The sequence below is a fragment of the Megascapheus bottae genome, chromosome 6, assembly GCF_031878675.1.
Source record: "Megascapheus bottae isolate mThoBot1 chromosome 6, mThoBot2.hap1, whole genome shotgun sequence".
Classification (NCBI taxonomy): domain Eukaryota; kingdom Metazoa; phylum Chordata; class Mammalia; order Rodentia; family Geomyidae; genus Megascapheus; species Megascapheus bottae.
Genome location: NC_143514.1, coordinates 8,135,730 through 8,152,551, shown reverse-complemented (window position 1 = coordinate 8,152,551; position 16,822 = coordinate 8,135,730). Strand labels below are relative to the sequence as shown.

Genomic DNA, 16,822 nt, shown 5'->3' with positions numbered 1-16,822 from the left:
TACTGAAATAAAGGACAAATGAATCTATTATTTAATCTTCACAAAACAAATACTGTTTAGAGAAGGCAAAGCCTTTAAAAATATAGCCTTTAAATAAAATAAAGACTCGTAGCATGTAAGTATTACATGGAATCACAGGAGTGTGTGAATAAGCTGCTACCTCAAGGTTTGCTACTTTGCTGACAAGGATACTATTTTTCTACCTGATCTTACTATTCCTAAGTTAGGTATTCAATCAACAGAAGAAGACTCTATTGACTTCAATGAATACTAACCACAGGTATGAATTCAATCAGATCTTAAATATCTCAATCCAAAGTTAATTACTGGGATATAAAGGTAACAGACATTCTAAAATTCTCTTTCTAAAATATTATAATAAAAGCAATGTTCTTAGAACCACCACTATTTCCTTATTAATGTGTTTGTGCAATGGGAACTAGAGTTACATGATGTATGTAGGCAGTCCGTCCTTCAGCTTTTAATATGTGAGAATTTCCAACTAGTTACATACAGTATTTTCATTTCGCTAATTCTACCTTCCATCTTCAGTAATTTCTGCTCTCTCCAACCTCCCCCCCCCCAAGTCCCAAGACTTGAACTCAGAGCCTGGGCACTGTCCCTGAGCTTCTTCTGCTCAAGGGTAGCACTTTACCACTTGAGCCACAGTGCCACTTCTGGCTTTTTCTGTGTATGTGGTACTGAGAAATTGATCCCAGCGCTTCATGCTTGGTAGGCAAGCACTCTACCACTAAGCCACATTTCCACCCACCTTTGGTGATTTCTAAGGGAGTTTGTTTTTTTGTTTTTTGTTTTATTTTTGGTCTTTTTGTTGTTGGTGGTGGTAGTTGTAGACTTGAACTCTGAGCCTGGGTGCTGTCCCTGGGCTGTTCAGCTCAAGACTAGTGCTCTACCACTTGGATCCACAGCTCCACTTCCTGTTTTCTAGTGGTTAATTGGAGATGAGGCTCACGGTCTTTTGAGCCCAGATTGGCTTTGAACCGCAATCCTCAGATCTCAGCCTCCTGAACAGCTAAGATTACAGGTCGAAGCCACTGGTGACTGGCACAAGGAGTTTAATTTTAATTTGCTTTCTTGAACTGGAGTTTTTGAGTGAGGCTGAATATTTTCCTCCTAAAAAACAGTACCTAAAATGACTCTGTGGCATGACTAGAGCCAAATAAACTGGAAGGCTGCAAAATAAGCTTCTCACTAACACCTGAGGGCCTATCCATGACTCATTTATTTTACATGTATCAAATCCTCTATCACTGAAAAAATGAGCATTGAGGTGTAATGGTTAGAGGGGTGACACGTCATTCTTCCCAGAAAAAAATCATATTTTAAATAAGGGTTCTTCAGAGTCAGATGGGCTGTAGAATTAATTAATAATTAGTTATGCCTAAAAATTAGTGAAGCCTTCACAAAAAAAGATAAAGCAGTGTTGAAGGTGTTTATTAAACACTGTTTTGGGGCAGAGGAGCAGGATGTCAGAGACAAGAGGATGTCACTGTAAATGAATGGAGGCCCAGAGCACAGGCAAGGCTTGGGTGGAGGAGAAGGAAGAAGGATAAGTCCTGCACTAGGAGTACTAAGCTCTCCTAGGAGCTGCAGTGCTTGCTGCTTGTGGTAGCCTTGTCTCACTGCTGGGATAAACCGATGCCTCAGAATTTTAACAATGGGAAGAGAAGCATTATTTTCAGAAATAAATTGGGCAGAACAAAAAAGGAAGCTTTTAAAATGAAGTCTTAAGAGTTTACCTAAGTAAAGATCACTGTAACATCCAGAAAAAAAAAAAAAAAAGGAGGAAGCTGGGCGAAGTGGCTCACACCTGTAATCCTAGCTACTCAGGAGGCTGAGATCTGAGGCTCAAGGGATCAAGGCTCAAAGTCAGCCCAGGCACAAAAGGACCTGAAACTCTTATCTCCAATTAACCTCTAGAAAAGGAGAAGTGAGGCTTGATTCCAGGGCAGGGCAGCAACTGAAGAGCTCAGGGACAATGCCCAGGCCAAATTCAAACCCCATGACCCACAAACAAACAAACAAACAAGAGGAAAAAAATCAAACTGTAGTGACTGAGGATAAGACATGAGAAGAAAGGATGAGAGGTGGTGACATATCTCGTTAGGAAAGGCAGTGAATATGGCACTACCTGAAAATCACTGAAATTTTTGTGAAATAACAACAAAAATCATCAGCTCACTTCCTAAAAAGGCAATTCAGAAACTATTTGAAGTACCTTAAATTAAATATATATATATATAATCAACTAACAGAACCAACTCTCAAATGTATCCCATATTACTGATTTCTCAATGTAACAAAAGCTTTGTCTTTGAAACTATATCTTGTTTTTAACAGTATCAATCATAATAAAACAATAGCACTTAAAGTAGCTGCAGTATAGTATACTAGCATACCACAGAAAATATAAGGAAATAATACCTCAAAAGAAAGCTTTAAAAACCGACATTGACTAAGAGTACTTACAGGACAAATGATAATTCCGAGATAAATTTACTATTATTCTGAAAGCATGAATCTTGAAATAATGAATATTTGATGTTATAATCTTACAAGACTTACCTCTTTACAAAATGTTCTAGGGACCATGATTTTCAGAATCTGTGACAGCCTTGATAAAAACACCCTGTCCACCACAGCTCGCTCTTTTCTTCCTTCTTTCTATATTTGGAAAAGGAAGAAAAAAAAGACAGCTGTAACAAAAATGCATAACAGGGCCAGGAGTTTGGCCTAGTGGTTAAGGTGCTTGCCTAGCATGCATGAAGACCCGGGTTCGATTCCTTGGTACCACATACATAGAAAAAAGCCGGAAGTGGTGCTGAGGCTCAAGTGGTAGAGCTCTAGCCTTGAGAAAGTCCAAGGACAGTGCTCAGGCCTTGCGCTCAAGCCCAGGACTGGCAAAAAAAAAAAAAATGCATAACAATTAGATTGAAGAATCACATCTAGTGCAAGTCAATACATAGGCAACCATTAAGATGAATGCTGCATCTAGAAAGCACACATATGCTACTCTTCAAATTCACACACGGAAGGAATAAAGAGGTGAGACGTGAACACCTAGGAGTAGTGGACCTAGTAAGTGTAAAATATAGTAAAGTGAATGCCTGTTTGAAAGAAGAATAAAACAGCTAGTCTGGCAGTTATGAAAAGGTCAAAGAAACAATGAAATAAATTATTATCCACAAGAGCGAGGATTCAATATTTGCATACCCAATGCTATGGACATGGTATTGGAAATATAAACACAACTACATCGACATAAAAACCTATGACTCTATGGATATGTTTTATTTCAAAAATTAATATGTACAAGATGAGGGGTAGGGGAGGGGGGAAGGGAAATGTGGACCATGACATGTGAAAGGGTATCAATGTGTGGGAATTAAGGCACCATTTATCTGGCAAATATTATGTAACCCTTCTATTAATTACAGGAAAAAATATATTAAAAAATTAATATGTATCTATGATATACAAACCCTTAGCCTAATTTTGATTATGTTCTAAAAACTAAGTGCCAGTGATTGTATATAGATTCCCTTCTTAAACACTTGTTTGTTAAACATGTCATTTGAAATATGATGTAAAAATCAATGTTAATAAATTCTTTAATTAAAAAAAGCACTAAAAATTATTATCCATTTCTTGATTAATAGAAGACTTGTCCTTTTTTAATCCTGAACAAGATGGTCTCTGATTAATTACAGAAAACTTCTACATTTCTAGTTGTATCATTTAAAATTTCAAATATGCAGTCAGGTGCTGGTGGCTCACACCAGCACTAGTATTTATAATCCTAGGTACTCAAGAGGCTGATACCTGGGGATGGAGGTTCAAAGGCAACCTGGACAGCAAAGTCCAGGAGACTCTTATCTCTAATTACCCAGCAAAGAAGCTGGACTGGAGATGTGATTCAAGTAGCAGTATGCTTGCTGGGAGGGGAAAAAAAAGCCCAGGGAAAGCATAGGATGGATATTGTAAGTTCAAACGCTGGTACACCATGAGGAAAAAAAAAAAAGTTAACATTTCCAATATGCAATATGAGGATTCATTATCTCTTTCTGATAAATTCAAAGACAGACAGGGTGCTTTACCTCATTCAGTTGTCACTCTAGCAAAGAAACACATAAAAAGGAAAGACTGGGACAGGATGACTGTAAAGATCCTGCATGCTTATTTGGAAGGAGAGATGGGGCAGGGGAGTGAAACACAGGGAACACGGAGTACAAAAACCCAGTGCTACTGATAGAACTACAGCACACACTGAGCAAGATGCTATAGCCAAGGAACAAGAATGACAGAAGGATAAAGCCTCAAGGCCACAGTAAAGTTTGTGTCAGTGAAGAGTGACCTGAGATAATGTCACTGGGCCTTAGAAATTGCTTTGTTTTCAATGTACTTTTGTACTTACGAAAACATAAATACACAAGAATTTGCAAACATAAGGAAGAAGTAGCAAAAAAAAGTTGGGGTTAAACTCACCTTCTTTTTGGATTACACACAGTTTTGACCAAGCACCGTCAAAATGATAGTAAATTTTTTAAAACTCAAATGGAATTCCAAAAGCAAAAAATGTAAATATCCAGATGCACATTATATGCAGCTCAGCTGATGGAGAGAAACTCTAGAGCAGTCCCATATTAGCAGCTGTTTAAATCAGTAATTCTGTGAAAATATGCCTCCCCAAAAGTAAGGTAAACATGAATGTGCTTAATTTAAGTGGAGTGAAAATTTAAGATTTGTTGAAAGGCAGCCTGTCATTAGCTGAAGGTGTCAGCACTACGGGAAAAATGAATGAAGCATCCATAGCACAGTGTTGAACTCAAAGCTTCCTCAGCACCCAGTTTCTCCTCATTGGTGGTTTCTTTGAACCACATACCTGCTCCTACCAACAGTCTACAGTATTACTCTATTACTTTTGAACTAGGGGAAACAGGTAAGAGAAACTTCCAGGAAAAGGCCAGAAGTCCATCTCATGCCTCATTCTTTCCATATCCATATAAGCACAAATCACTTACTTGGTAAATTATTGTGCTTTCCCCCACTTTGCCCCCCACCACTGTTCTAGGATTTGAACTTGGGACCTGGGAGCTGTCCCTTAGCTTTTATGCTCAAGACTAGCACTCTACTATTTGAATCACAACTATGTTTCTGGCTTTTTGGTGGTTAACTGAAGGTAAGAGTCTCACAGACTTTCCTACTTGGGCTGACTTCAAACTACCATCCTCAGATCTCAGCCTCCTGACTAGCTGGGATTACAGGCATAAGCCAGTAGTATCTGACACTGTTGTGCTCTTAACAAATGCCCATGATAGTCCAAATAAAGTAGACCAACTTTAGTGTAAATGCACTTTAATTAAGTTACTATCTAACTTGATGGACTAATGGTTGTAGCACTGAATTCGAATAAACTATTTCTATTATGTCAGACATGGTGTTTTCTCTAAGACTCTTAATAACTAGGCACTGGGTATAGTTCAAAACTGTACAGAGTGGGGGAAAATTTCTACACTAAAAAAAGAACGCCTGAAGGTATAGTGTTAATAGATGCATGATCCAAGGTACCATTCCAAAGTCCAAACTTCCCAATATTTAGAACTTTTTTTTCCAATGTTGGGAATTGAACATAGGACATTACACATACTAAGCAAGTACTGTATCACAGCCCACTTCTAATATTTAAGAAATAATAACAAACACTTTGGTCACATAAGTTTAGCATGTGAATGCTAGAAAAGGAAAAAGGAAAAAAAAAAAAAAAACCACCAGACCATTTAAGAAATTAAAGTAGAGCCAGTTGTGGTGGCTCACGCTTGTAATCCTAGCTACTCAGGAGGCTGAGATCTGAGGATCAAGGTTCAAAGCCAGCCCGGGCACAAAAGGACCTGAGACTCTTATATCCAATTAAACTCTAGAAAATGGGAAGTGGGGTTTGGCTCAAAGGTAGAATGGTAGATAGCCTTGAGCTGAAGAGCTCAGGGACAACTCCCAGGCCAAGTTCAAGTCCCTTGACCCACGAAAAGAAAATTAAAGTAGACCCAGAGTTTGGCCTAGTGGTAGAGTGCTTGCCTAGCATGCACAAAGATCCAAGTTCAATTGCTTAGTACCACATACATTGAAAAAGCCAGAAGTGATAGAGCACTAGCCCTGAGTTCAAGGCCCAAGACTGCCAAAAAAAAAAAAAAGCAATGTTTGGACTAAAGAATGGGCCATGTGGTACTGACAATAATATAAATATTCATATATATTGCTGCGGAATGTGTAAATTGGTATATTATGTATCATTTATAAGAATGGAAAAATGTACACTGACTATAAGATATAAAATAATACAGCAGATTTACCTTTTAGAATCTATCCTCCACATATTCCTGCATATATGCTCCATTATATAAATGGGAAAAAAATTCAAAATACCATCAAATGTAATACAATCTAAATATACATCATTATTACATGAATTATGGTAAATTTATTCATTGAAAATGATAAACAATTATAAAATAGGTAATAGGGGGGAAAACCAAGACGGGTGGGGGGTGTGGGGGGAGGGTAATGGGTACCAAGACAAATGAAAGGGTATCGATGTATGTAATGCACCTTCTATCTGGCAAATATCATGTAACCCTTTTACTAATTACAATAAAAAAAATTAAAATAAAATAAATAAAATAAAATAGGTAATAGCTCATATTCATATATACACAAGAGAAAACTATACTGTAAATTAACTACATCTTATGCCGAGTATTAGTATACATGCAACTTCTCAACACTGAATATCACAGGTAGGAATATCACAAGTTCAAAGACAAGCTAGGATTCAGTGAGTTTGAGGCCAGCCTGGGCCTACTTCAATAAACAAAATAAAAAATAAACAATAAAAAATCCTACTTCAATTAACAAAAATGATGGCACATGTGGTCCCTGCCTATAATCCTAATTACTTAGGACACTGAGACCGGGAATACCATTGTTCAAAGTCTGCTGGAGCAAAAACGTCTAGAGACACTCCAATATCAATTAAGCAGTAAATGTCAGACTAGTGACAGCTCAAGTGGTAGAGCACAAACCATAAGCAAGAAAGCTAAACAAGGTCTTGAGTCGAAGCCCCAATACCATTACCAAAAAAAAGTTTTCTTAAATCTCCATCTATTACCTACCGCAGATAGATCTAAAAGGCATTACACAGGGAAAATATAGAACGAAATAAATTATTTTATAGTGAATTTATGAAACTTCTAGGTATGTAAAATAATTCTACTTATATTGTTTATGGGTATATATATTATACACACACACACACCAAATACATAGTGATAAACATAGGGATACTAAATACCAAGCTGAGCACAGTGCTTACTTTCATGTTCCAAACTTAGTAATATGCATGACATCAACGTTTTTGTTTGTTTGGTGTTGGTGGTTTTTTGTTTTGGTTTGTTTTCTGTTTTTTCCAGCCCTGGGCTTGAACTCAGGGCCTCAGCACTGTCTAGGCTTTCTCAAGGCTAGAGCTCTACCACTTGAGCCACAGCACTACTTCAGGCTTTTTCTATGTATGAGGTACCAAGGAATTGAACCCACATTTTCATGCATGCTAGGCAAGCACTCTACCACTTGGTCAAACTCCCAGACTGTACATGAAGTATTTTGAAATCAATCTGTCCACAACAACAGTAATATATACCATGCTAGTTAAGCCATATTTCAGGGAGGAAATATGAGTCTAAGAAAAATCCAGAGGATTGTATACAAAAATGAATTAAAAAGCAAAACCAATGCTCCATATGAAATATTTGAAAATATAAATGTTGCATAGAACGGGGGAGGGGGGAGGAGGAAGACAAGATACAACTATATCCAGATAGCTAAGTCTATTACAGAAAAGAAACTACAGACTTGTCCTATTTCTACAAAAAACAATTCAGAGGTACATACCTATAATCCCAGGGTTAAGAGAGATGAAAGAGAAGGATTGGAAGACAGGGGCCAACTTTGGCTCCATAACAAGATCTTGTCTCAAAACAATAAATTTTAAAGAATGAATAAGAAGCTGAGGGGCTAAATCTAATCATAGGGTAGACCTAACAGAATTACGACTACTTCCTTAGAATAATACTCTCCACTAAGTAAATGTTAGAGAACACATACCAAGACTCTGCTCAGAAACAATTGCAGTATGTAGTAGACAGAAATGATACTTTTAAGTTCCTTTCTAATCCTACAATTCTATAACTTATTCCAATTCAAAACTTTATGACAAAATACAACAGAATCATGAAATCTCAAGAAGTATATAATTTAAAATTCTTACCTCATTGTTCTGCAATGGTGGTTTTCCACTTTTCTTACTGCAGAGTAAAGGACAAAAAGAAAGCTTTACTTCATTTGCAAAGTCTTATCATCATTAAAATTATTCTATGACATCAAAAAAAGAGCATACTAAATTCTCAAAATGAATGTCTTCACTTTTATATCCCTACTGAAACAAAACTCCATTTAACAAAACAGTCCAGTTGCTTTTTATTTTTGTTTATTTTTTTTTGTATTGAACTTACTGGGGATTGAACCCAGGGCTTCTGCATGTTAGGCAAGTAAGTGTAATACCATCTGAGCCATGCTTCTGGCCTTCCAACTACCCGACCTTAAATGCTGAGGGCCCCAGGTGCTCCAGATTTTAGAGTTTTCGATTTTTGAAATATTTGCATATCCTTTATCCACTGAATATCCAGAGTTCTCAAAAACTTTTATATTTTAGATTTTCTAATTTTATATCAGACATAGTATATATCTACTAAATACTATTTATAAAGAATGCTCAGCAAATGTCAAGTACCACTACATACACTATTTTTGTTATTTTTTATGAAATGTGTGTAGATATACACATACAAACACTTTATAAATCCGCCCATGGGATGATGAAAGTATATTTCTACTTTTCTGCACGGGGAGGATAATTCTGGGGTTTCAACTCATGGTCTCACTTGGCTTGCTTACTCAGCTGCCCTTCTAATACTGCAGCCATACCTCCACCCCTGCTTTTTGCCACTTATTTTGGAGATGAAATTTCACAGACCTCCCTGGTTCATGCTGGGATCCTCAGTATCTATCTCAGCTGCCTAAGTAGCTGACAGGTACAAGCCACTGGAGCCAGCTTTTTCTCCATTCTTGAATCAAATCTTGGCCACATGAACTCTTTTGGCTAATGGGACATGAACAAACGGATGTAAATGAAAGCAGGATGTGTAGACTTTTCATTGCTGTGTTAATTATCTGAGGGGGGGGATGGAACACCTTATGAGAAAAAAATATTGATTATCTGGACTCCCAAAGTTTCAGGCCATCATGGCAGCATCAGTGTGATAAGCAGAGCACCTCACTTTTTAGCAGGAAAAAAAGAAGGCATGCTTCCTCCTTCTTCCCTTTTATTCCATCTAGGCACCTGGGGTCTTAGATGGTCCTGCTCACAATGCACACATGCCTAACCATGCCCTCACCAACATACCCAAAGGTACACTCTATTATCTCCTAGATGCTTCTCAATATAATCAAGTTAACAAGATCAAGAATGTTTGTCCACTGGGCGCGCTCGCTCGCTCGCGCTCTCCCCCCCCCCCTCTCTCTCTCTCTCTCCCTCCCTCCCTCTCTCCCTCCCCCCCCCTCTCTTTCTTCTAGCAATCTTCACATAGGGAACCCTAGAGTAGTGACAAGACCAATGTGTCACTACCTTACTACAAATGAGGAAAATTAGCCTGGAAAAAGCAGTAGCCCAAGTTTCATGCTCTGACTAACCCTCCTACCTCTTTAACAATATAACTAATCAGGCTGAAATCCTTTTCAAAACATACTACACCAAGGTACCTGTGCTTCTATTGATCATATTTTTTTACTTTTATTTTTTTTTTTGCCAGTCCTGGGCTTGAGCTCAGGGCCTGAGCAGTGTCCTTGGACTTTCTCAAGGCTAGAGCTCTACCACTTGAACCACAGTACCACTTCTGGCTTTTTCTATGTATGTGGTACTGAGGAATTGAACCTAGGTCTTCATGCATGCTAGGCAAGCACTCTACCACTAGGCTAAACTCCCAGCCTATATGTTTTACTTTCTACTTGTACTTGCTTCCAGTAAAGTAGTTCCACAGGATCAGAAGTTACCACAGATTTGTTTAAATAATTTGAAGTGATGACACATCTGGGACACAAAACACTTGCCAGAAATCAAAACCAATGAATGGAAGGTACAGAGAACAAGTCTGGGCAGAACTCAAACTGTAATATAGGCCCAACAAAAACCAGAGAGAAGCTCTAAATTTTGCAAGTACTGTCCTTCAGAGTACTTTCCATTGAGCTGAAATAGTCTAGGTCTGCGTACTTTGGCTTTGCTCAGATTCCAAACACATTCAGACCCTGAGAAGTCAAGACTAGGGTATAGTCCTGCAGCTTAGGCAGATTCGAGACTTTAACAAAGTCTCATCAGACCTAGGTGTTGTCTTCTTTAAAAGGGATTGATGTTCTGAGTCACATTTTATAAGGTTTTCATCTATAAGGCCTTTTACTGAACACAGTGTCTACAGAAAAATTTCCTGACATTAGTCAACAAAACATCAAGAGCTGGTTCTTTGAAAAATAAAACACCAAATTATGGAATTTTAAAAGAGTACAGAAATACATGATAAAAATAACTTAAGCAGAAACAAAATTTTTGAAATACCTGTCTTTAAAAATCCAAATGAACTGGATATTTTATATAAGATTAGGATTTTCTGAAATTGATAACCCAGCAGAGAGAAGAAACCTAAACAAACTAAAAAATGGGAAATCTCAGCCGGGAGTTTGGCCTAGTGGTTAAAGTACTTGCCTAGCATGCATGAAGACCCGGGTTCGATTCCTAGGTACCACATACATAGAAAAAAGCCAGAAGTGGTGCTGAGGCTCAAGTGGTAGAGCTCTAGCCTTGAGAAAGCCCAAGGACAGTGCTCAGGCCCTGAGGTCAAGCCCAGGACTGGCAAAAAAAAAAAAAAGTGCTTGTCTAGCATGGACAATGACTCCGGTTCAATTCCTCGGTATCACAAACATAGAAAAAGCCACAAGTGGTGCTGTGACTCAGGTGGTAGAGCTCTAGCCTTGAGAAAGCCCAAGGTCAGTGCTCAGGGCCTAAGTTCAAGTCCAAGTACTGACAAAAACAAAACTGGGAAACCTTGGAAAGTTACCAGATACCTCCTACCCAGCTACCTCATCAGAAAAAACACCAAGCCCAAAAGGTTCATAATGGAGCTGTAAACAGTGGCAGAGAAGAGATAAAAATAAACACATACATAATTACTTTAAACCTACAGCTAGCCCTCAAAAACTTCATGACCAGGCTCTGGTCCTGTTTCTTCCCACTGTGTTTAAGTTACCTTAATATATTAGGTTGAACTAGGTGCAGTTATAATGTCTGACCATTTCCCACTTATAAAATGGCAATTTTACATCCTTCTACCTAACACTATACACTCACTGTGTCTGTACACACTCCCTGTTTCTGCATAAAAAGATTCTCCCTCAGTCACTCTGCTTATTAATTAATTCCTACTTGTGTTCACAATTCAGCCCTTCTTTGAATACAGTGACCGTCTCTATCAGTTCAGAATGATCTTGGCTAACACCTACTGTCCCAAAGAATTACAGCTCCATTTTCAATCTCAAAACTGACAGGACAGTAAGTTCCATGATGACATATCTCAGATGGCTCCTCTGTCCATTCTCTCTTCACAATGCACTGGGTATGTGTGTCCCCTCCACGAGCTGTGTGGTACATATGCCCTTCCTCCCCATCCATCCTCAGCTCACGAGGATGATCCTGCCTCATTCACCTCTGTACCCATGGTGTCAAGGCTTTCCCCAGCACATGGAAAATGCTACTTCACAAAACAAGACCTTTTTGAATTACATTTTGGTGCCAGTATTGAGGCTTAAATTTAGGGCCTTGTGCTCTTGCTTGGCTTTTTCTGATCATTAATGGTCTGCCACTTGGGTCACACCTCTACTCTGCCTACAAAACATTTTCTTGAATACAATATACACACTTTGTTAATTCACACCAATTGCATTATTTTCTGATTTACCTGTTTCCTTTTGTACAAAACAAGCAAATGTATTTGAACTACCCTACAGTTCCTTTCCAGAAGGAGACTTAAGGAAATACTATACTGATCAGTACCCTGGAGCTCCTATTCAGAACAATGCCTGGCCTTAAGGAAATACTGTACTGACCAGTACCAGAACACAATGTGAGTAACACGGAAACTAAGCAGAGGAAAGAAACAGCCTGGAGTGGGAACACAGCAAGCTGTGGGACGGGTAAACATGCAAGGAGAGTAAGCAACAGGCCCCGAGAGTAACCACAGGCTGCTCCAGGGCACAAATTAGAAAAATTCTCCTAAATCAAAAGCTGACAAGATGGGGCCAGGAGTTTGGCCTAGTGGTAGAGTGCTTGCCTAGCATGCACGAAGACCTGGGTTCAATTCCTCGGTACCACATACATAGAAAAAGCTGAAAGTGGTGCTGTGGCTCAAGTGGCAGAGTGCTAGCCTTGAATAAAGCCCAAGGACAGTGCTCAGGCCCTGAGTTCAAGCCCAGGACTAACAAAAAAAAAAAAAGCTGACAAGAACTAATTTTGAGACTGGGGGAAAAAAAAGGATAAGAACATCTCCACAGAAAATGGATAGAAACATATCAAAAAGATATTTCTAGGAAATAAAATCTGTAATATGAACTTAGCCAAAAACAAATGAGAAGCAATGATACTACATAAAACAGAATTTATAAAGTGACAATAAAAAAATTAGGAAATTTTAAAAACAAATCACTTTAAAATTAAATAAGAAACTAGAAGATATGTTAAAGCAAGTAAGTACAATGGTCAAACCTGAATAACAACAACAAAAACTACATACAAATGGAGATTTGATCTATTTGGCTTGAAAAAAATGATAAGCAATGTTAATAAACAAAAGTGCCTTATTTATAAAACTCCCAAACTAAGAAAATCAAAGCAAGTTAATTGAATAGTAAAACTATAATTCAAAGAAAATTCTCCAAGGGTCATTGGAGGATCACACCTGTAACCCTAGCTATTCAGAAGGCTGAGATCTGATTCAAAGCCAGCATGGGCTAGCTCTTATCTCCAATTAATCGCAATGGAGTTGTGACTCAAGCGGTAGAGTGCTAGCCTTGAGCAAAAAGAGCTCAGGCACAGTGCCCAGGCCTTAGGACTGGCAAAAAAATAAAACTCTCCTGAGATTGTTTTCTTACCACATCTTACTATTTTCCTTTTGTTGTTCTTATATGGGTTATTCTTAAGAAAACAACTGAGTAACATATTTAAGATACTCAAGAAGAGAAAACATGAGCCAAAGATTTCATTATCTTAACCAAGTTTTTAAGTATGAAAACTGTACATAACATGAAAGTACTTAAGGAATACCATCCCATGGACCTTTGGATAAAAAGAGTAACTATGTAGCCATGGAGATAAGGACAGGTAGAAAGCATTGAAGATACATTTGTTTATAGAACAAAGGCTAAATTGAGAGTTAAAAGACAGACCACGTATTATCTACATGCATGCCCTGACAAAGCAGACACAAAAATAATGGAAGAATGAGAAAAGTATCTGTAAAAAAATTTAACTGCTCTCAAAAATCATACTGATGGTAAAAAATATCTACATTACCACTTCAGCACTGCATATGTCAAATAGGGTTTTACTTGAAGATAGTGAGATACGCTAACTTGCAAAACCAAAACCTGCTGACAACAGACATTAGCAGGAGGTTACAAAAAAAATGGGCACTAAATCTCTGGCACCTCAATTTTACAGGGAACAGAAAAAAAGGCCAACCAATCAGAAATCCACCCCTTCTTTCCCTACCATATTTCTTTTCAATAAAAGTCTTCCTATCATTTTTACATATGTTTACATCTTCCCTGAATTTTCTTACCATATAAAAGCAAAAAGATCGACTTTGCTGCCCTAAATTTCTGGTAACATATTCAGTGCAGAAGTTGGGAAATTGGAAACTAAGTTATATCTTTCTCTGACTTGGACTCATTGAAAGATAACAACATTGATAATCTAGGTATAAAACATCAGTGGTAGCTAATATTACAAAATCAGACCAGCAGACACTGAATACAAATCAACACCTTAAGAATAATTCTTCTTAAAAACTACCCCAAAGAAAAATTAAATCTTATCAAGCTTTTAGATTCAACTATGAATTTATAAGCAATATAAAGGATGAAGAAAAATTATGCAATCAGCATATTTGAGAATCTGTATAGATCAAAATACCTGGCTACTTCTACAAATAAACTATAAGAAAAAGGAGAGAGGAATGGCAGCTAAATTACATTACTTGGGAATACTCAGAAGGAAATGCAAAGATGCCTCTGACCACCTAGAAACCCAGGATCTAATCTTCACAGTCAGTAGCCAACTCTTAACAGTAGTACCTCAGGGTTCCTCAGTGTAGCTTATTTCTACCTATAGATTTCAATCAACCCAACCTACTTCTTTCAGCTCCTGTTCTACAAATGAAGAAAGCATCTGGTTCTTTTTAATTTCATTTCTTGATATTTTTTCCCTAAGTTCAAGATATACTGAAGAATATATCTGGAAGAATATATATTGAAGACTAAATTTAGAGTTAGAAGTTTGACCCAAGTTGATATGCAGTATTTTCACAAACAAGATAAAAGATATTATAATACAAAGGAAACACTATAATATACTAATGATCAAAAGATTTGACTATTCTAAATTGCATTCTAATCACAGAGAATTTAAAGTGTGAAAAAGGATGTTAAAATATGAAAAAAGCATTAGTAAGTCATTAATGATAGATTTTTCCCCTTCTTTTTTTAATATTCAATTTTTTTTTTTACAAAACAAGCCTTCTGACATTTTTTACACAAGCCTTTTTATTTATCAAAAAGGTTCTTTCTTTGCTAGCAATTTATAGACCTCTTGCATCCTAGGCACACACAAGCAACTTCCTACTTTTATTTAGCTTTCTGACTCTGTGCTTGTGCCTTCAGCACTTTCACGATGATTTTCTGCTCCTCAATAAGGAAAGCTCACTTAATCCTGTCCCGGACACATTTGGCACACATGGAACAACTACAGGCCCTGCTGACATGTTTTTTCTTTTTTGACAATAGCATGAGAACTTTAGATCTCACAGCACGAACCCCCCGAAGTCATTATGGATATACACCACAGGTAGATTTTGGTGCTTTCCCGTCCTTTCTGGTGTAAAGGTAAATAATTTTATTGCCAGGGGTTCCAAACAGCCTGGTTTTGTTAGAGGCTGTGTTATAGGAAAGCCTATGGCAGTATGTCAATCGCTGGACCATTCTGATGTCCTCTAGACACGGTCCCCGGAAGCTAATACTCAAATTTTCATAACTTGTTAAATTTTTAATCATGCATAAATGTTTGTTTTTACTATAATATAGCAAAAGAGCAATTTTATGTCTATTCTCAGGTCTAGTGCTATTCACTAAATTATAACGAAGAAATCAAAAACTGCCTTTTTCTTTAAGAGACACAATGTTTCATGTTGCTTATCTCACAAGTTTAAGTTGTACAGATGCATTTAAAGTAGGGACATACATTAAGCACATGTTAACTAAGCTATTATTTATCTAGAGATGCTGCCTTTATTCCACACAGAACATTTATTTTCAATGCCAATATATTTAGAATAGTAAGTCAAAATGTTCTGCACTGATGTATCAAACAGTCCACTTTCTGTCTGTGTTATGGTGTCAGCAAAATAGTGACATCGTCAATGAGCCATATTTTCAATTTTTTTTGGGGGGGGGCCAGTCCTGGGCCTGGGCTCAGGGCCTGAGCACTGTTCCTGGATTTTCTCAAAGCTAGGGCTCTACCACTTAAGCCACAGCACCATTTCTGGCTTTTTGCTACGTATGTGGTACGGAGGACTCGAACTCGGGTCTTCGTGCATGCTAGGCAAGCACTCTACCACTAGGCCAAACTCCGGGCCGCATATTTTCAATTTATTAAATTGCATTCATTCAGGTCTGCTAACACAGAAAAAAGATAGAACATGTGAACTTTAAAGAATTACCTCTGATAGCTTTTGTGTGTGAGTGTGTGTGTGTGTGTGTGTGTGTCAGTTCTAGAGCTTGAAGTTAGGGCCTGGTCACTGTCCCTTACCTTTTTTGCTCAAGGCACTCTACCACTTGAGTCACAGCTCCATTTCTGGCTTTTGTTGAATATGAGTCTTGTGGAGGGCTGGGAGTTTGGTCTAGTGGTAGAGTACTTGTCTAGCATGCATGAAGACTTGGGTTTGATTCCTCAGCATCACTATACAAGAAAAGCCAGAAATGGTGTTGTTGTTCAAGTGGTAGAGTACTAGCCACCTTGAGGTAATGCACAGGCCCTGAGTTCAGTCCTCAGGACTGGCCAAAAAAAAAAAAAAAGAATAATATGGACTTTTCTGTCCAGGCTAGTTTTGAACTACAATCCTCAGATCTCAGCCTCCTGAGTAGCTAAGATTACAGACATAAGACCCAGCACCCAGCTATAACTGTTCTCAAGCTAGGACCTGATGCCTAATTTTTTGTAAAAAGTATTTTAGAAAGCCCATCTGAAACAACTCGTGCTCATCCATAATCATATTTCTAAATGAAATAATATAAAAACATTACTTCAAGTAAAGTTTATTTGATATGCCTAACTCCAAGAAAACATAAAAACTCCTTTTCAAATACTGCATAATTCAAC

General features: G+C 37.8%; 1 protein-coding gene and 1 pseudogene across 1 annotated transcript in view; both read right to left on the bottom strand.

Moving 5' to 3' along the window:
- Abcd3 (ATP binding cassette subfamily D member 3) overlaps positions 1-16,822 on the bottom strand; it is a 58,604-nt gene that overhangs the window by 33,056 nt on the left and 8,726 nt on the right. Inside the window, exons 2-3 of the mRNA XM_090334230.1 lie at positions 8,339-8,375; positions 2,587-2,685 (exon numbers count right to left, since the gene is read on the bottom strand). Coding sequence (XP_090190356.1) covers positions 2,587-2,685; positions 8,339-8,375 — 136 coding nt within the window. The remainder of the gene's footprint in view (positions 1-2,586; positions 2,686-8,338; positions 8,376-16,822) is intronic.
- Positions 14,249-15,563, bottom strand: LOC150061350 (large ribosomal subunit protein eL34 pseudogene; annotated as a pseudogene).